The sequence below is a fragment of the Grampus griseus genome (assembly GCF_964374135.1).
Source record: "Grampus griseus genome assembly, chromosome: 18".
In the NCBI taxonomy this organism is placed as follows: domain Eukaryota; kingdom Metazoa; phylum Chordata; class Mammalia; order Artiodactyla; family Delphinidae; genus Grampus; species Grampus griseus.
The window spans coordinates 11,449,914-11,471,343 of record NC_139012.1 but is presented as its reverse complement, the minus strand read 5'-3'; the positions used below and the strand labels follow the sequence as shown (position 1 = coordinate 11,471,343).

Genomic DNA, 21,430 nt, shown 5'->3' with positions numbered 1-21,430 from the left:
TTAGCTTGCTCATTATCTTTTCCAGGGTCCTCTTAGTGTATATCCACATAAAGCAGAGGTTGGAAAGCTGGATGCTGTCTCTCCTAAAGTCCCTTGCATCCAGAGTGCTGCCTGTGATTCAGGTTCTTGTATGGTGCTTGAGTTCAGTGTGAGCTGAGGCAGTAGCATATGAGATGCCCATTTTGCTGGTCCATTTCTACAGACCCAACAGGGCCCTGGAGGTTACAGTGTTCAGACAACTTCCTGATCCCTAGACTCTGTTGAAATGACGTAATGACTTCCTGATTCCCAGCATCCTGAATGTGGCAGAGGAAGCAGTCTTCATGGTAGACCAGTCCTTATGTGTTGTTCCAGGAGCCTGTTCCTGGACACGAAGCCTGGATCTGCCCTTCTGGCCCTTTCAGAAATTTCACAAACACCTAGGTCTGTATATTAAATCTTTTTCTGCCCCAAACAGCTGGAGAGGTTTCTATTATCTGTAAGTGAAACTTGACTGACAGAACTGGTAATCAAAAGAACATAACTTTTATCTTTGACTTCAAATGTATATGTACAAAGCAACGTACCTGAATCTGAAACATTCAGATTTGAACTGGGATGTGGTTTAAGGGAAAGGAAGCAGCTCTTTGCCCGTGTGTGTGTGTGTTTATGAAGCCCTGACAATCTTTTCATGCAGATTCCTGGTGTAACCTGTTCTTTGCTGGTGACTTTGTCAACAAAAGCCATCTCTTACTAGGACTTCTTGTAGGTCTGTTGACACCACCCTCCCCTGTGCTCCTAGGATATGAATGTGGCCCCGTGTATCCCATTCCTGTCTTCCCACATGACTTGGGTTGTGCAGCTAACTGGTGAGAGATGGAGACCAGCAGCCGTGTGACCTCCACCTGCCTCTGCCTCTCAGTCCCCTGTGAATCCATTCCTGAATTTCTGCTTCCACCCCTGATGTAACAGCAGTATGGGAAATGTGTTGGGGACTGCACTTACCATTTTTTAAAATTTATTACAGAAAATTTCAAACATACATGAATGCAGGGAGAATAATATAATGACTACCACGTACCCATCACCTTATCAGCATTTTGTCAAACACACAAACTTCAAATAATTTGACAACTGGATCCCTAATGGTACACTTTTTTTTCTTTCTCTTTTCCATTTTACTATTTGCTTTCTAAATTCTTCATGGCCAAGACCTACGGTATCTCTCAGCCCTGCCCCTGCCTTCAGTTGACCGGCCTCTCCGTGGCTCTCTCCCCCTGGGGTCTCTCCCTCCTCCCAGGGTTTCCCCTCCCTGGGTCTCTGGGGACCTGAGTGCGTGGGTTCAGGCACCATCATAGGCCCCGTCTCAGGTAGAGCCCTTACCCTGTGTTGGGACTCACAACAGGGACTGCATTGAATTATAATATATGATAGACCAATAATATTGTTTGCATTGATTTTTTTTAAACTCTAACACAGGCAGTAACCCCATATATTTTCACTACATATTAAAAAAAAAAGCAGATGTTTCACTGTAGGACTTAAGGGGGAAATTGTGGAACTGAAGTCGTAAGAACACATCAAAATATTACTTTTTTTAGAGTAGGATTAAAACCTTTTGCAGACTTTGTGTAGTTTCATTCTGACACACTTTTTTTCTTCTCAACCTGCATGGGAAAAATCATTCTTACAAGATATGGAAAGAGAAATAAATGTTCTCACACTCTGAGAAAACTGTTAAAAGCCTGTCAAAAATTACTTGAGTTCTTGGTTCAGATCCATTGTGGTAGGTACCACATGAGACAGAAGGTGGTGCGGTTCCTGCCCAGGAGTGACTTGCAGTTCACTCAAGTAGGCAAGACAGCTGAAGATCACTGTTAACAACAAGAAGCAACGTAGTAAGTGTGCAAATAGAGAAAGCAGGTCTTTACAATTTGGGGGGAAGATAAACTATTGAAACATCATAGCATGTATTTTCCCATGTACAGACCCTCTTATACAGTTTCTTCCTTCTAACAATTACAGTGCTGCAGAGATTTCTCTAAGTTTGAAGAGTCTGGATATGCATTATCTGGGATAAATTAAATAAATGAGAGTAGTCCTCTGTAGCTTCCTTGTGTGTGGAAGAAGAAGGAAAACTAGTGGCACTCCTCTTATATTTTCAACAGAAAACTTTCTTTTTGGAAAAGAAATCTTGGCTAATTTAAATGTCATTCCAGTTTCTGATTTCATGTATTTTCCAGGATTAGTATTTCAGTACTGAGCATCTATTAGTTATCTGTTACTGCCTAACAAACTACAACACACAAAAATAAAACCTCTCATCCCCATACTTGAATAGTACTAATCATAAAGTGTCCTCCGCTAACATTTGATGACCTGTAGTCAACATATATATTTTTGAGCATTATCTCTATGCAAGGTGCAGTGCTCGGAGCTACCCAGGATAGGAAGAAGTAAAAGTCAGGGTCTCTGCCCTGATGGAGTTTATGTTTCAGCTGAGGGATATAAGAGTGATGCACGTGAAGTAACAGACCCTGGGCTGTTTGATGGTTAGCAAAGAGCATACATATTCTGGAGTGCCGTTATTTCGTTGATAAGATAACGGAAATCTACAAAGGCTGAAAGATTGGTGATGAAAGAGGTGATGTAGCTGACATGCAGTCAAACCAGAACCAGGTTTCCAGGCCAGTGTATTTTTTCTCTCCCTTTGTTTTCAAGATAATATTTGTTTAAAGTTAAAACTATGTGGCATAGGCTGTATAAAAGCCAAATAAGTTGAGGAAAGCGAAGATGCGTGGCTTTGAGTAGTCAAAGGAGAATTAAAGGAGCAGGTATGATTAGACTATGAGTGTAAAGAATAAATGGCAGAAGCAGAATAATCCAACCAGGAGAACCAAATATTTGTTATATTCACAGCACAGACCAACTATACTATCTTGAAAGGTACATGTTGGGCAGTGGAGGGAAATGAGGTTGCAGAGGCTTGAAAGTGTGGGAGAAGAATTTGGACTTCATGTGGTAGTCCATGGGGAAATACTCTCAGTCCTAGAGCGTGAAATGACACGATGAAACTGGGATTAAGGAAGATTATGTTTGTTTGCCGGGAGAACTGCATCGTGTGTGCATTTTTCTTTTCTTACACTCATTATATTGGTCAGTTGCATTCTAAGTAGGTTAAACACTGTGTTGATCAGAGGCTAGCCTGTGTTGTGGCCACAGTTAACCCTGAAATCTCAGTGGCTGAATACATAAATGCATTTCTTATTTGCGCTACTTGGCCAACACAGGTGGATAGCGTACAGGGGTGGGGAGTTCTCCATTTACTCGTTCAGGGACCCAGGCTGACCAAAGGTCCCACCACTTAGAACCTCGCTGGTCGCTGTGGCAGGAGAGAAGAGCAGTATGGAAGCTCCATCGCTGCTCTCCAGAGCTCCAGCCTGGAAGTGAGTGACCTATATCATTTTTGCCCCCAACCCATTGGCCAGAGGTAGTCATGTGCACCCCCAAAGGGAAGTTGAGGATATTCGAGCAGTAAGTGTCTCTTCCAAGGCTCTCTGAGGACCTGGGCATATAATTCTACTTGCTTAAGAGAGACAATGTAGTGATTAAGAGTGACAGACCCTGGAGCCGGACTGCCAGAGTCTAGAGCCTGCCTCTCCACTTACTAGCTGTGTGGATCTGGGCAATTTACTGAACTTCTCTGGAGCATAATTTCCTCATCTGTAAAACAAGGATAATAATGGGACAAGCCTCACAGAATTATTATGAGGCTTGATTATATATAAATTGCTTAGAGCATTATGCCATGTAATTGTTAGGAATTATTTAGTATTGCTGTTATTATTATTATTATTTTTTTTTTTTGCGGTACGCGGGCCTCTCACTGTCGTGGCCTCTCCCGTTGTGGAGCACAGGCTCCGGACGCGCAGGCTCAGCAGCCATGGCTCACGGGCTCAGCCGCTCCGCGGCATGTGGGATCTTCCCGGACCGGGGCACAAACCCGTGTCCCCTGCATCGGCAGGCGGACTCTCAACCACTGCGCCACCAGGGAAGCCCATTGCTGTTATTATTAATCTGCTGGCTTCCACTATAGTACCTGAAAGGAAGGTTAAAGTTTCTGATTCCAGTTGATGGGACCAGTGGGAAAGAAGTTGTAGTAATTTAGGTGTGTGATGCCAGCATCCGGACTAGGATGATGATTTGGGACAAAGAAAAGACGAGCAAGAGTGAGTGCAAGAGGAGAAAACCCAAGCAGGGTTCACTGGCCAAATACCGTGGATGAGAGAGGATGATCAGGTGTGGGTGACCCAGAGAATGGAGCTTGAGTTTGCAGAGAAATTAGGGGGCCCCTGTGGAGAAAGACGATAAGCTGAAAGTCTGATGTGGTGATGGGAAGTGTCTGAGGCCTGGGAAGCCACAGGAAGCGGAGGAATGGAGCCATCTCTTAATGAACATGTTTCTGTAGGAGGTGACATCCTTGTGCTCCAAGTCAGGCTACAGGCACTGGGGCCAGTGCCTGTAGTGCACTGGATTGAGTCCCCAGCTCCACGTCTCCGTGGCCTGGCACTCCAGTTTCCTCATCAGCAAAATGGAGAAAAAGTTATACCCACCTCTTAAGGTAATGAGGATTAAATGAGATAATGCCTGTCAGGTGCTCAAAAAAGTGGCACATAGTAAACAGTCAGTAGTCATTCCTTCTCAGCTAATTGAGCTTTTAGTTGAGTAGAAATTTGAGAATTATTTTTTAAGTGACCAGTTCTTCAGAGTTTAACATAAAACAAATTCCGGTGACATCGGTTCTCATGAGTGCATTTAGTCTTCCCTGGATTCAAAAGAGTGGGCTGTGTTGTCACCAGATCAGCTCTTCATTTTTTCACTCTTACCTGAATAGTCAATGAGCAAATGTTTTTAGCTTTGCAAAGAATAACAAATTACAGTGGGCTAAGAGTGACCAAAATAGACCATTTTAAAGGCTAATTTAAGGTCAATGCTTCCTCTTTTAAAATTGCCTGGTACTTTTTACTGATCGGTAAGAGTCACTGCCCTGGCCTCTTGAAATATAAAATTGTTTTCAAGCAGAACATATTTGTGTATCTAGATTTAAATTGGCTTCTTGGGAAATTAGTTCTGTTCTTTAATATGTCTAGTTTATATTGCAGGGTCTTAGAGGGTCTTTGTCTTCAATTACACAATTACATATTCTCTAGCATATGTAATTAAGCATTTAGAGTGTTTCTTTTCATTTCATTGAAAAATTAAGAACTTCACAGATATTTCAGTAGGGCTTTAGTATTTTGTTAGTAATAGTACAAAACAGGTGCTATTCAATTAGATGGATATCTGAGAGCCTTCTGTGGGAGAGGCTCTGTACCACGTGCTGTGTATATAACCTACGACATTCTCATCCTCAGGGAACTCATAGCCTGAGTTTGTAATCTACCTACTCTTGGTTATTTGTCCTATTTAAGGGTTAGCTAACTTGCTGGCCTATAACGAAACAAGCCTTGTAATACTTTTTTCAGGATCTGTGTGTGATTCAGTTCTGTCTTTTTTATGGCTGGGATATGAAGTTAGGGTTACATTCCTGATGCTGCCTCTAGTTTACCAGGTGCCTTTTCTGAATTTAGGTTTCTTTATAAAGTGTGGGTGATACAGTCTGCTCATCCTGTTTCACAGGATTGTGAAACGGAAGACATTACATACTGCATGGACTATTTTTGTGAACTATTGCACTCTTCATATATACATGATGTCATTTCTAAAATCTAACCTTTACTATACTATACTATCTATTCTGTACTATCACTGAAGTGTCTACATGTTTATACTGACTCAAATTAAGTAGCTTTGAGAGGTTTTTTTAAATTAATCAAATGATCCTTTTAGAAATAAAAATAAAATTATGGAAGAGGTAAATATGGTTAGCTGCCATGTAACTATCAGCTTTCCTAGATGATTTTTCCTAGCTACATGTTATTATTTAAAATTGTTAATAATATATCACCTGACTGCTGGAGAAAATATTTATAGGTTGTGATTTTCAAATAATGTATTATATATAAGGCCACCTCCTTATTTCTGTAACAGAACACAAAATTATACAGCATTGTCCCTGTTCTCCAAGTTTACCTACTCCTGAGGGAAATGCATGGGAGATAAACCTAAAGCCAACTAATACTACAAGACCCTGGGAGGGTGCCCCAAGGCCGTGTGTGAACAGTGGCTTCATGAATGAAATAGGAAGTAAGGTCCTTTTGAAGGAGAGCGAATAGCTGAATTGACTAGAATACAGACCTTTTTTTTTTTTAAAAGATTGATTGGAAGTAGGTTTAAAGTTTACCTTCTTGGCAGTATGGCTACTGATGATTGGATAAAATCATTTGCGCAGACTTGTGATATAGTGGAAGAAGGAGGGAGAAAACTACTCATTCCTTTGTCAAGTGACATAGGTATTTACTACCTTGTTTGGAGGATCTTAGGAACTGACCATTAGCACCGAGAGGCCTCTCTTATCCGCTATGAAACAGCATGTTGGCTTATACATACAATAGTCTATGCTGGAACATAGTCATAGAGCTAGTGTGCCATGAAAATGATCTGAAATTCAGGAAGCTTTGTTTCTGGTTTTCCTTCAGCAACTTTCACAATGGTTTCTCTTTTGGGATCCAACTCAAATGACTACATAAGTGCCACCCTGCATAAAATTTAGTGTTTTGCCCTTTTTTCTCCTTCACTTGGAAATGTTTATTAGATGGAGTGAAGGAGAGGCCCTAAGTTCCTGACTTGCATCCTTGTGGTCTCACCTGTCTCCGTAAGGTGAAACAAGGACCAGTGCCTATTTTTGACAGTGGCTTTTTAAGGTCAGCTAGCTATCTATGAAATTAACAAAATACAAATCAGAAAGCACTCAGTAAATGGTGCTGAATCAACCATTAAGATTAGTTTTCTTACAGGATAAAAGTTGAAAATGAGTAAGAGAAGACTTTGAAAGAAAATATTTCCAGGATATAAAGCCTAATAAAAATTTTAAGTATGACTCATGACACAGCATTTCATTTCTTTAGTTCCGTTATCAAACTTGGTATCATTGCTAACATGGATACTGTATTGGGGTAATTTGGGGATTCAATAAAGCAAATTTGAGCTGGCAGATGGGTGATTGTATTTGCAGAGGTCATGCTACTCATAAAAAGGTATTTATTTATATAAAATTTATATATTTATTTATATAATGTTGTAAAGAATCCTGGCTACTCTGAAGTTTATGATTTTGCATTTTACTCCCCATCTTCTTTAGGCAAGTGACAACTACACCCCACTGCTCATCCTCCCTACCCTTTCTGGTAACCGAAACCCCTGAAATACAGATACAGGGTACTGTCAACTTCTGTATAAATAAGAAACCATCCCCTAGGGACCCAAGAAAAACCAAGGCTATTTGTGTACTTTTTTATTCTCAAGGAGAATTTAGCACGTGGTGCCTCCTTGCACAGGAAGTCCTCGTCATATTCCTGAGCAGTGGCCCTTGAATGCTATGCTGGCTGTTTGGGAAGAGCTTTCATTGCATTCATCACCATAATGTTGCTGTCCAAACTCTGTCTACTGCTAATTTTATCCTCCCTGTAACTTTTGCTGAGAGTTGACAGTGAGCACTGAAGGACATACTCATAATTTTGTAGCATCCAGCTCTTTATTCCAAAAGAGTTTTTTGAAACAAAAATTTATGACTCAGAACAAAACAAAACAAAAAAACTTATTATCGAGGAGATAAAGTCTAAGATTGAAAGAAACATGAACTGAAGAAATATGTTATCAAAAAAAAAGAAAAGAAATATGTTACAATATTAACATTTCTACACTGGCAATATACAATTTTAACAGTCTTTTTTTCTTTTGCCAAATTATTGGCAGGAAATATTAATGATTAAATTTTTCATTAACACAAAACTTTTCTTTCTACACTGTGAGTTATTAAAATATGCTCCCTTTTGGTGTAGTATTTCATTTACAAATTAGAACTTTGCTTAATGTTGTTCTCGAGTGTAAAAAAATGCATATATATCAATTTACTTCCAAGTTGGAGGTGAGAAATATAGTGCCCAATGAAAGGAATTTAAAAGAATCCTAATTAGAAGTTAAACAATCATTTTGATTTATAAGAAAAGTCCTGCAAAGTTTGTCATACAGTTTACTTTGCTATAAATGCAAGATTTAATTCCTTTTTACTTTCCATTTAAAGACTTGGAATGTATCATCATTTGAGTTTCCGTCATTTCACGTGAGTTTTCTTCAGGGGCTGACTTCACGGCACTGGAAATTGATACACTGACTTGACGTTTCAGCATCTTCATGACCTTTCTCTTGTACCCTTTACATGCAAAGAAATATATAAAAGGGTCCATGCAGCAATTGAAGTTCATCAGGCATACTGTGAAGTGCAGAGATATCTGGAATGAATATCTTTGGCTACATTCCAGGAGATCAGGAAAACGAAGCTGCTTAATCATGTGTTGAATAATTGCAATATGATAAGGTGTGAAACAGACAACAAACACAACAATTATAAAAATAATTGTGTTGAGAGCCTTTTTGTTTACACCAGATTTCTCACTTAATGGGTTCTGTTTGGCAGTTTTAAAGAGCTTGCAACAAATTTGAGAATAGCAGATAAGAATGATTACCAGCGGAAGTACATATCCTATGAAACATGCACCAAGCAGAATCCAGGGAAGAGATTTGGTTTCTTCAAAGTTTGGATATTCCATGCACGTATTCCTTTCAGCCTCCTTCTTTGACATAGGTTTTATGAGCAGTGGGAGTGTTTGAGCAAATACGAGAATCCAGACAAATATGCAAATGCATTTTGCATGTTCAATTCTTTTCATCTTGTTGTACCGCAGCGGGTGCACCACGGCAAAGAACCGGTCAATGCTCAGGCAGGTCATGAAGTTCACGCCTGCGTACGTGTTGATGTAAAACACGAGAGCAGTTATCCTACACAAGGCCTCGCCGATTCTCCAGTCAAAACCCAGTGCGTAGTAGGCTATCCGTGTAGGCAGAGCGGTGGTGAACAGTATGTCTGAAATCACCAAATTGGTTGAATATAGAGTGGTAGAGTTGATTTTTTTCCTGTTTTGAATAATGACTGTCAAGGCCAACAGGTTTCCCACGAGCCCAATTATGAAGACGATGCTGTAATGCAGAGGCATGAGGATCCTGGCTGTGCGGTAGTGGGCGTAGAGGTCACAGTCGCTCTCCAGAGGAGCTGCAGAGGGTGTAGTAAAGTTGTCCATTTTTATATCCATCAGCAGTGTTCAAGGTCTCTAACAAAACCAAGAAGGGTACGTTTAATTAAAAAAGCACATTTAACTAAAAGCGATAAAAACTGCCTCCTATAGATCTAACTTTTAAAATTTCAAGATTGATATAATTTTTTATAATCTGTGATACGTAATGTGGTTACATACTATATAGTAACAGAACCAGCAGAGAATAAAATTTATGTTTTTACTCTCACAATTTGGTGGTTTTGGCAAAGCTCTGGCAAAGGAAATAGAATCGTTTAAATAGGGCAAATGTATTTTTGCGAGAAGAGGGAATGCACTAACTTTTTCGGCAGAAATTTCCCCTTCTTTTTTCTGAATCATTGTCTGGTTAAGAGTAAAATCATGTAAAGCACCCCACATTTCAGGAAGCGTAACACTTTGCTTTTAAATTGAATATCAGTTGGACTTTTTTTTTTCCGCCAAATGCATGTCACTGCCAGGAAATGAAGTCAGTCACACATTTATGTAGTGAAATATGGACTCACCACAGTGATCTGATTTGTGTTAACCCCAAAATTGTGAGAAACAAGCTAAGGCCTTTGTTAGGTTCTCTTGAAAAAGAAAAGAAAGAAAGAAAGAAAAGAAGACGATGACCACAGCAGCCCCAACAAAAAAGAAGAAAGAGAAACAAAGGGAAAAAATGTAAGAGCTTCAAGGGGAAACTTCAGAATTAATGCAGATACGCCGCTGATGCATCAGTATGTGTTCGTACATGGACACACTGTAGGACGCATTACACATGTGGTGTTCTGTGTTCTGCTTTATTCATTTACCATGTTCATGGATCAGTGTAATCTATATTTTTGTCCTATGTGTAGATCTTATATAGACATTTGATAGATATTCTGCAGTATTACAGTGTGTTAATGCATAATTTGCTTACCTACTCCCTTTATGAATATCTGGATTATTTCCAACTCGTTTCTTGTTATAAATAACGTCTAAGATGAAATTTCAAGTCCTCAGTTGAAAATTGGAAAACTCCTACAATAAAACTCCATTTATGAGGCTGAACTTGGATAAAACTAAGGAAGAGAAGAGCAACAAATTCTGTGAAGTTATTTTTAGAAGAAAGATAATTTTCTGATAGGTCTATCTCTATGCACAAATCTGAAAGTCACCAAAGCTGAGGGAAAAGTTGAATATATCTAGTGATGATGGTACTGTATGTTAAAGGAAAGAACTCTATCCCTAGCCTTATCAAAGCAGTGACTACAAATCTACTTCTCCGACTGCGGTATTAAATGAACTGGAGCTCTGCTAACTTAGTTCTAACCATCTTAAAACAGTGATGCTGACGGACAAGGAGGGTTCTGAGAGGATTGCACTAATGTCATAGGTGTGCATTATCTACAGTGTTGATAGGTTAATCATGAAAATATGGGAATACAACCTAAAGCAAAAGGAAGCAACAAAGGAAGTAGAACTTTTTATTAATCAAGGGAATACAAGAAAGGAGACTGGGAAGAAGCAAAGGATGAGGATGATAGGTAGAAAACACAAAATAAGAGGGTAGGAAATGCGTCACAACAAATTTAAATGGCTTGAACTCACCGATTAGAAGACAGAGACTGTCAGTTTGGATTTTTAAAAATCCAGCTGTATGCTGCTTAGAAAAGAGGGAACTCAAAGCGATTTGGAAAGTTTGAAAACAGGCACGGGAAAACGCATACCAGGCAAACCCCAACCAGTGGAAAGCCAGAGTAGCAATATTAACATCAGAAAAAAATAGAATCCAAGGCACAATCAATATTAATAGGGGTAAAGAAGGTCGCTACACAAGTTAAAAAGAACAGTTCACCAAGGGCATGAAAAGAATCATGAACTGTATGTGTAACAGCAAAATTTGACAGAATCTAAAGGAGAAATGGTCAAATCCACAGCCATAATGGGAGATTTTAACATATTTTTATTAGAATATGACAGGTAAAAAAAAGATTGACCCAACATGACTTAAAAGCTAACAGAATTTGTGCTGAAAGCACATTAGAATTATTTGCAAATTTAACCATGTACTAGATCATGAGAGGTGTCTCAGATTTCTCAGAAAATCATTAGCTAGCAGCTCACATTCCTTGTGAGCAGTACAGTGCAACTAAGTTAGAAATCAAAAATAAAAAGATAAAGGATGCACTTGGAATCTAAAGATATATTTTTCTGAGGAACTCATGGGTTAAGAAATCACAATGCAAAATTTGAAGTGCTTAGAACCGAAGGACAAAAATACTACAGAACTGTGGAATGCAGCTAAAGAGTTAATCCGAGATTGATGCAAAACCTTGAATGCATTCATTTCTTAAAAAATTGAAAATAGCTAAGTTAAATATACAGCTCCAAGAAGCTAGAAAAGAACTGAGTTTGCCCCAAAAAAGTAGAAAAATAAAATTAATTGGAGATATTAATGAAATAGAAAACAAAACAAACAAAAACCAATAAATATGGACTTTATATTTTGTGCGGGGGTGGGGGGATGGAGTGATTCTTGAAAGGGAAATTGTGTAAATTGCAGTTGTGGAATAAAAGTAGGAAAACTTTTTGCAGTTAGTAGGGAAAGGCTTCGCTCGTGTGAGAAGTGGCTTTCAGGAGGGAGAGGTGGAAATTCCAGGCACGGGTTGCAGTTTAGGAACAGGCATTAAGAGCTGCCTTTATTTTTCTAATTTTTGTGAAAAAAATGTTTTTCTGAAAATCTCAATATGTAAATTTTATTTCGAGGAGTCTTCCAAAGCAGGTTCCTGGGAACTGCCTTTAAAATACATGGTGGGGGAAAAAATACACTGTGGAGTCTGCTAATCCTCCATCTGAATAATAATTATTGTAGAGATTAGGAAAGTTACACTAATGTATGAATCAGAGAATGTGCCATTGCCTACCAGTTGCAAATGCATGCCCAACTGCTTCACTGAATGAAATAAACCCAGTAGAGTCACAAAAGGCAGTGTTTTCAGAACATTTTAAGTTAAGAAAAAGATGTTTAACACAGTGTTAATTTTAAGTGCGAAAATTTGCAACCAAATCAAATGTCCGTCATTAGGGAACTGGTTAAGTATTTTATGGCCATATAGTAGAATACGATGCAGCCACTGAAAATGGCAATGTAGATGCCTATTTCCTGACAGAGGATGATGTTAAGTAAGGAAAGCAGATTCCACAACAGGCCACTTTGCCGGTAGGAAAAGCAGCTGTTCACACACACATCCCTGCATGGATATATAGGCCAAAACATAGTTCACAAGTACAAGTAATTTTTGAGTTTCATCATATATTCTAAATTTTTAACACCAAACATGAATTGACTATGAAATGAGTAAATAGGTAAATAATTTTTTTTAATCTGAAGAAATCTTTTTTGAAATTCAGCTCTTCTTGCAAAAGCCTTGTCCTCTGACATACTTTTCAAAGCTAGTGCTCTTTATTCAGATTTATGCCTTAGTTTTCGCTAGGTGCCTACCTTAAGTCATGTTTGGAAGAACCGTCCCAGCAGCCCTGCAAGCCAGGTGTTGCCATCACGCACCCACTCTCCACTCCAGGAAACCTCTGTCAGAGAAGGTAAGGGTCATGCTGGATCCTTCTCTCTGCCAGCCTGGCTTCAAGCCTCCTACTCTGTCCAGTCCTCGGCAGGGGCAGCTGCTTCACGCTGCCTTTCAAGAACTGAGAGTTTGTAGTTTCAAACTGGTCTAGGCTTCAGGGCCATTCTCACCTGTACACAAACAGCCGGGGCACGTGTGGCCTAGCCGTTCCAGAGCAGGGAGACGATTCTTCCAGAGGACAACGGGACTCCCACTCCAGGAGAGGTGCCTTCCCAAGTGGGAGGCCAGACTGGTGGACGCTGCGTCATGGAGCCCTGAGGGGGAGACTGGGGAAGGGCTGTTTGCTGCCCGCCCCTGCCCCGAGTCGGTCCAAGAAAGGCACTTGCACAACGTGGGTGTGTAAATGGGCTGACCCAGAGGATCTCAAGTAAAGGAGACTCTGGGCTGTTTTGAAATGTGTTCTTTTGGATATTTAGTAACCTCTGGAAGGTTGATTCCATCCGTCAACAGCTCTAGTATATTACCTTTGGTGTTACTTATCCTGTGTTACTAATGCTATAGTTTTAGTCCATTTTATCTTTTCCAAATTGAGAGAAAGCCACTTTCACATACTTGACTGTTGTTATCCCGTTCTTATATCAACCAATCCCAATTTATTATCATCTTCCCTCGGAAATATTATTTTATCCCTTCCTTTAATCATTTTAGGATTCAGGATTACTTTCCTGAACGTTGACTTACTCCATTCTTTTATTCAGCAAAAATTGGGTTTAGTGCCTCCTCTATATGCTAGATCCTAGAAATTCAGAAATGATACCTTTTAATGTCTGAGGACCTCAAACTGAAGGATGGATGTTGGGAATGTGCTGTTGTCTGAATGAGGTGTTATCTCAGTATTTGCTATGTTTCTTCTCACACACACACCCGGGTTCTGCTTGCTCTTTGCATTACAGTGCTCCTTTACTAAGCTTTCGATTGCAAATTCCCCTTTTAACTGTATCTAGTCCTTCCTCTTTTAGTCATAACTAAATCCTTTCTTTCTTTCTTTCACTATATTTTAAGTATTTGTCGTAATTATTAGACAACAGCGTCTGACGTGGTATTTAGGATAGATATACTGAGTTGTACTTGAAAGTATTGAAACTATGGCTCGTCATTTTGTTGCCTTAAGAAAAGCATAAAGAAATGTTTGTTCTAAATTTTTTTTCCTTAGAATACTTGTACCTGTAATAATTATAATTTCCTCATAATGCTTTCTGATGAAAGGATGTACAATGTCCCTAAGTTGTCCTTAGTGCCTCACAGCTGAGAGACAAGAATGAGGATTGCAAGCTTTGCCCTGAGGGCACAGATAGTACCTGGGCTGCTGGAAGTGTGGGTTCTTATTCAGGTTCCACCCAAGGAACTACGGGGCAGCCATCTGTGCCAGTTCTCTTAACATTTTTGTTAATAAGCAAACGAGGCTATCTCAGGTTTGTCTCTGTAACGCAATATTGATCCTTTTAACTTTACTATTATCCTAACGTGTAAAACAGCAAGTTCTTCCACAGCAAAATATCCTCCGAAGTGTTTTCACTTACATTTTTGAAAGTGGGCCTGTGTGTGCTTTTCTCTAGAATTGATTTCCTCACTAATAGAGTAGCTAGTGTTTCTTAAGACACTATCGTGTCATTTTTGCATAACCAGACATGTTGACATGAACTGTCAAGTTCTTTCTAGCCACAGAAAGGAAAAAATAAAAGGCCCCCTCAAAACTCATTTATTAGTATTAAAGAAAACTAAGAGCTAATGTGATTTGTACTCTAGAACTATTTAGCCTGGATACCAACTTGGAGGCATTTGTGACTTTTCACAGGGTACTTCTGCAGTCCCAATTTACTTGCTTGGATAATGATTTATTTGTGGCAGAAACAGAATAAAATCCTCATTATATTCAAAGATTTAGTAAATGCTAGAATACCAGCTTTTAGTGTTTAGCTTTAAGATTCCTGAAATGTCCTGGATACCCCTAATATTTATTTGCTTAATAATCATCAACACTTAAAAGTAAGAAGGGGTTAAACTTCTAGTAATTTTGTTTAAATTCAGTCCTTAGCAATGAATCGAATGGGTCAGGTCATGCTGACATGATCATTAATAAGAGGTGACTTCTCTGTGAGATGAAGTCTGCTCAGGACCATGTTTACACGTTGAGATGCTGTGACTCAAAGTGCCCACAGTGGCCTGCACCAAAGAGGAAGTTACAGGAGTACACTCTCAAAAACAACCCAAGAATGGACGTGCAGATACAAGTGATACTTGTCTGTTGTTAAATGATGAGTGTTGTTGTTTGATCCCATTGTTTGTCTGATTTCTGTTGCTACACTGTCCTTTGGTTATTTTGTTGAAGAGGGGTAAGATTGAGGTAAAATTTCTGGAGTGGGAAAATAAAGTCACTGGGAAAGGAGGGGGCAGAGGAAGGCTCCAGGCTCAAAGGAGCAACAAGGAAGCAGATGAGCACAGATGGATCAGGACAGCAGGCTGGGGCTGTCTACTGCCTTTGAGGACAAACATACCCCGTGGAAGAAAGAAATCATTGCTGCTTCCTCCTGTTACCTAGTTTTATACGTATTTGTCAGTTGCTTGAAAAAGCCTCCTTGTTCTTGAAGCTGAGCAAACAGGGACATCTGAGTTTGGTCCAGTGTCACACATACCGGGGCCTAGCACTCAACCAGTCATGTTTCTCACCTGCTTTACGGTGACTCAACAACCATCACCTGAGCAGTTGTGTGTCCCACTGGCCTACAAAACAGGCAGGTGCGAAACAGGCATCCCTGAGGCACAGACGGGCAGTGACCAGCACAGGCCCAGCCTCGCGTCCCTTCACTGGTGCAGTCTGATGGCCGTTCCAGACTACTACCCTGCTCTCAACCGCTCTGACGGCCAGCACACACCCCGATAACCTAGTCAAAGAGATCTTCCTACACTATCAGGTGATACCTTTTTTTTTTTCACTAGCTTTGAGTCCTAGGTTGATAGCTGTGTCCAAGATTGATTTTTTGGGAGACTATATAGGGAAGATTGTCCAGAAAGGTGACCACTGACAGGTGCCCCCACTTTCTCAGACGGAACCTCCCACGTGCCAGAGTGTCTGTGTCAGGAGTTGAGTCGTCTGAGGGCACCTCTCTTCCCTGTCTCCTAGGGAGCTCGCTCGCTTGCATCCTCCGGCTTGTGGAAGGGTGACCCTGCGTCTCACCCCAGGACACAGCCTGGTCCTGCCCACCTCTCAGTAGGTCTGCACAGGGTCATGTGCAGGACAGTGCACAGGGAGCTTCTTCAGAACAGGAAAAAAAAAAAAAAAAACAGCATTGGCCCATCTGCACTTTCCTCTTTGTGCCTCGGCGGTGTCCTGAACCCAGTGGGCACCCGCTAAAGACACTTCACCTTCTGTAAACACGTACGTTGGAATTGATGGGAAAGTGAAAGGTGCCTGACATTTGTGTTACCTGGTTAAACACCCACTTGCACATTTGGGGTTTTACACAGTCTGGCTAGTTTTCTTTCACCTTTCACTGATTATTTATTCCTTGTGTGGCTGTTGGCAGCTTGAATACTGACTAGGACGGTATGAAAGTCTTCAGAGATGAAGACAGAGGAGATGGTAGCACTGCGGACTTGAAGTATATGGCATAATGTTTAGGAACTGGAAGAAAATATAATCCCACCGTAATACTCATTTCAGTGTAAGGAAGACAAATACTGTGTTTCCCTGTGGCATGATTTGACCTGTATGTAGGATAACCAACTGCATAATATACAAAGACTCCTTATAATGAAGGGCTGAGTCAGTATAATCTTTATCCTCTGAATCCAAAATATTTCTAGAAACAACCCTTTCTCCTTAAAGTTCAAGCGAGTTTCAGATCTTGATTTTCGTCTCTATTACCTCATAGAACTTAGTCAGAAACATTAAATATCCTCATTTTATGGATAAGCAAAATTCAGGAGAGATTGGATCATTTGCTCAGGGTCCCCCCTCAGGACAGTTGCCAAGCCAGGGACCACGCAGGCCTCCGTGTCCTCGTCCCCCGCTGCCTCCTGCCTTCAGCCCGCCGGCCCCCGGCCTCTCCTCTGCACGTCCCCTTCTGTCTGTCCGTCTCCCTGTGTGCGTGCTGCTCCCACTGCCCTGCCTGCCTCAGGCCGCCCTCACTTCTCCGTGGAGTTGCAGTTGCAGCACGCACCGTGCCGTTCAGATGGTGCCCAGGCAAACTGAAAGCCGTCTGTCACGCCACACGGTCTCCTTTGTGCTCGGGGTCTGCTTCCCTCTTCAGCTGGATCTCTAGCCGTCTTCCATCCTGTGACCCCCTGGCTCTGGCCCTACTAGATTGCTTGCTGTCTTTTGATGTCCTGTGTTCTCTCACAGCTCTGTTCCTTTCTGACCCTCTTCCTTCTCTCTGGAGCCTCCTCTCCCCGGTCCTGGATCCTCAGCTCCTGCTTTCCTTCAGGGCTTCGCTCAGAATCAGCTGCTCCCGGAAGCTTCCCTGGTTTTATCCTCTCCTGCTGCCCCGACAGCACCTCCCCCTGCCCCACAGAAAGGCAGCGTGGGGTGTCCTCACCAGGGCACTGCCCTCTGTACTGGCATCTGTACTGTTTGTTTTGTTTCTGTTTCCTACTGGCCTGTGAAGTCCTGAGAGTGGAGGCTGTGTTGTTAATTTTGTGCATCTCCAGCTGACCCATGATTGATGCTCAATAAATATCCATTAAGGAATAGCAGAATCCCAGCTTTCTTGATCCTCAAAGTTTCTTATCAGACTGCAGGATACATTTGATTGATAATAGTAACCAGTATTATTCAGCATAGACTGTGTCCCAGGCACTGCCCTGGGCACCTTATGTATGTTCACTCACTGAATCTCACAAAACTTTCCCAAATCCATTGCCACGGGTGAAACTGAGGCACAGAGCGCTTATGAGTCTTGCCTAAAGACACAGCTGTTAAGTGTCAGGATTTAATCCAGGCAGTTTGGCTCCAGAAATCACATTCAGTGTAGTATGTTTTAGCCCTAGCTCCTATTTCCAGCATGATCTGAGGTTATTGGTAGGAAACAAGTAAAATAGGAAGACATCTCAAAACTTTAACGCAAACCAACTCATACACCTGTCTCAGCCAGAGAGCAGAGAAGGGCTAGGGAGGTGGGGAGAGGGAGGAGGGAGGGAAGGAGGGAAATACGCTGATATAAATCAGGAATTCATTAATTTATTTGTAGCATATTTCAAAGTAAGTAAAAGTTTTATAAATAAACTTAGATTTTTACTATTTTTAACAAGATGTCTATAAAACAGTTTGGACTAAAATTTCCACTGAGAGAAGATGGTGAAGACCTAGGATAGCTCTTATGCTGTTAATTTATTTTTATACTGGTATTTAAATATTTGCAGATATTTAGCAAAATATTTTTATTCTTCTCTTTGGGCTTTCCAGATACCACAAGGATCTTTGTTACCTCTGTCGTTTTCAGAGGATTTTAACGTGTGTTATTTCATCTTACATTGAAGCCCACTATTTTACAAACTTCCTGGCAAGCTAAGAAGGATACAGACTGGAGGGTACTGCACATCCTCAGCACATACACAACCAGGGCATTTTAACAACTCCAGGAGGCCCTTAACCATAGCAGAGAGAAAGCTGTCACTAGTAAACTCCTTTACTGGATGGTGAGCTCTTTTTTTAGATGTAAACTTCTTAAGGATGATGGCTTTATCTCATTTTATCCCATAGAGTGTTTCAGAGCTGGCCAGCAGCAGATATCTAGTAAATGCCTCTGGAAAGCATAAATGAATGAAAGTCATATTTATTCCATTAAATGACTGGTCATGTTACTGAAAAGCTCTCAGAAGCTAGTTGAAAGTGATTTATAAAAGGAATTCCCACCACCACATGATAGGTGAACCTTGTGAGTGAGAATGCTTTCTGGAGCGGTGTGCTCTTTGCAGTATTATGTCCAAAACTATGATTAACCCCCAAGAGAAAACATGCACTGAAATACTCGCAAATGCAAAGTCCAGACAGAAAACACAGTTAGATGTATAATCATCCACAGACTCGGTCTTTATGTAAAATGTTTTCTAAAGATCTAGAAATAAGTTCAAGAAAAATAATTCCCATAGAAATGATAGGGCAAGGAAACTTTGCATGTTGGATTCATCCTTCCGTGGTTTAATGGGCAGAGGGAAGAGAGAATGGTAACAGGCAGTTTTCCAGCACTTACTGTGAGAGCCAGTACTGTAAGACCTGGGCAGTGTGATTACTCCCCATTTTACAAATGAAGCAGTTGAAGCCTGGGAAGTAACTTGTCCAGAGTCACGCAGCTGGTAAATAATGGAGCCCCAGTTCAAGCCTGACTCCAGAGCCCATGCTCTTAACCACTACACTATATTGTACTTAAAGTGAGACCACCTCCCCCGCCAAAATAAAAAAAAAAAACACACCCTCCTTTAGAGGAAGTCTCTGCACAGCTTATATTTTACCAAGTTTCTGTTACCTCCATTCCCAACCTGGACGTAAATACTGGCAATTCACTGCATATAATTCATTGTTTTGTGATATTTTTTGGGCACACAGAAGTTCTAGAAAAAAATACGGAGATGTGTTTAGTCTTTCTGATCATCAAATAAATATAAAGCAAAGAGATGTTCTTTTTTCACTTGTTAGATTAATAGTTTATATTTAGAATTAAAATACTCATGTTGGCTGAGAAGCAGTGAGGCCCAGACTGTCACTGGTGGGAGAGTAAATTGGTAAAATGTTTTTGTAAACTGAAAAATATCAATTTATATCTGAAGTTGTTTTTTTTTTTAGATGTGTACCCTTTGCCCCAGGAATTCTACTACTGGGACTCTATCCTGAGAAATAATAGAAAGTATAAAAGTAGAGAAATAATAGAAGTATAGGAAAGACTTTTATGTGCTTACATATGTGGTCAAATAGTAACATGTACTAACTCTTTTATTTTAAATTGTGCTGTATAACTTGTTATAAGTACATAAGTACATAAGTACATTTAAGTGTAGGAATACTCCATTTTAAAATAACTTTGTTCCTTTCCTTCATAAAGTATCCTGAAATACTGGCAGTATTTGATGATTAATATTTGATACTGTTTTTTTGTAATTGTGAGTTCACAGCGAAGTACAAAGTTAGCCCTGTTTTTTGGCAAAGATATTTCTGGCATGATCCATTGCTTTCACCCAGCTTAGTATTAGCTTATTAGAACTGCCTGTCACCAGAGAGTCTCAACTATATTAATGATAAAATCTTTGTTAGAAATGTTTATAGCTTTTTGTTGAACAGATTCTTTACCTTTACCTTCAACCTTAATTAGGGTTTCAAAGTTTTTCTTAACTCACAAGACCTTGTTGAAAAAGCAAAATATCTGGTACTTACCTCTTAGTGCCTTGTTGGGACCTCTGTGTGGTGGCAGTCAGTATTCGCCCAAACTGAAGTAGGTTAACCTTGGCACGTTGTTTTAAGGGAGATTATGCAGACATCCTTTTATGGTGGTGGCTTTTTTTCTGTCACCCTGTGACTGAGCACAGTAATGATCAGTTAGCCTCATGTGTGCGTGTGCACTTTTTTTTGTTAATAGGAAGTGAAATTTTTCTGTTAGTGATTTTTTAAAAAAGAGTTATCCAAAAACCCCTTGGAATTTATGTATTTTTGATATCTATGGAACTTCATAAATTTTTCTATAAAGATTTAAGTTTAAAAAAAATCCTTTGGAAGAGACTGAAGCAATAAACCTTAACCAGGAAAAAAAAAGAATCATAGTTATTGATGATTTTGTATCCATATTATGTGTAAAGTGTGAGTTTTTAAAGGTTTTAAGGGAAAAAATGTCAATTTTGACAATTCTGTCTGCCTGGAAATTTGGTGCAGGGAGTAGTTCACTCATTCTGTATCTTATCAACAGCTTAATGAGAAAGAAACAGAAATTTCTGTGGTGAGTGGAGAAAAATGCATGTGTACAGTGATTAGTCAGTATTTTCAGGCGGGAGACCAACTGACTGGATCGCTGATTGCATGGACACATGCATGACGAGGGAAGAGTTGAAGGGGGCATCCTACAGCTAGAATTGCCTCTCGTGCACAGGATGAAGGAGACCTGTGCTGTTCACCTTCAAGCCTTAATGGACTCACTTTAAACCAACAGTGTCACATGGCTATCAAAATGCAAATTGATTTGCAGGCTAAAATAATGGAAATATAGCGCTCAGAACAAGAGAGATGATCTGGCCATTCCCAGTGAACTCAGGAGGCTGCGTTTTACAGGGCACGGATGACCTTAGAGCATGGGTGGTGAGGGGTCTAGATGCCAGGTCTTAGGAGAAATGATGGAATAAACTGAGCATGTCTGGGCTTGGCAGGGACGTGATCATTACCCTCACGTGTTAGGAAGCTCTCATGGTAAAGGGTTTAGATTGTATGTGTTAGTCTTCCTAACTCCAGAGAGTAGAAGGAAGGCCTTGTAAGAGGAGGTTACCAGACAGCTTTCAAATCAAAATGTGAAAGTAGATCTCAAAAGTTGAGATCATAAAAAAATGGCATGTTGTCTCTTA

The 21,430-nt window shown here is 40.3% G+C and overlaps 2 protein-coding genes across 7 annotated transcripts in view; one reads left to right on the top strand and one right to left on the bottom strand.

Moving 5' to 3' along the window:
- UBAC2 (UBA domain containing 2) overlaps positions 1 to 21,430 on the top strand; it is a 152,353-nt gene that overhangs the window by 63,348 nt on the left and 67,575 nt on the right. The window lies entirely within an intron of this gene.
- LOC309835849 (G-protein coupled receptor 183) lies at positions 7,848 to 20,326 on the bottom strand. 4 transcript variants are annotated; one of them, XM_082675565.1, is made up of 3 exons: positions 12,757 to 12,799; positions 10,192 to 10,333; positions 7,848 to 9,305 (listed from the first exon to the last, which is right to left on the bottom strand). In XM_082675565.1, the coding sequence occupies exon 3, from the start codon at positions 9,285 to 9,287 to the stop codon at positions 8,205 to 8,207; it is 1,083 nt and encodes a 360-aa protein (XP_082531691.1). In that variant the 5' UTR covers positions 9,288 to 9,305; positions 10,192 to 10,333; positions 12,757 to 12,799; the 3' UTR covers positions 7,848 to 8,204. The 4 variants fall into 4 exon arrangements, with proteins under 4 accessions (XP_082531691.1, XP_082531693.1, XP_082531690.1 ...); XM_082675567.1 differs by lacking the exons at positions 10,192 to 10,333; positions 12,757 to 12,799 and adding an exon at positions 20,259 to 20,326 and having other exon boundaries at positions 7,848 to 9,247; XM_082675564.1 differs by lacking the exons at positions 10,192 to 10,333; positions 12,757 to 12,799 and adding an exon at positions 20,259 to 20,321.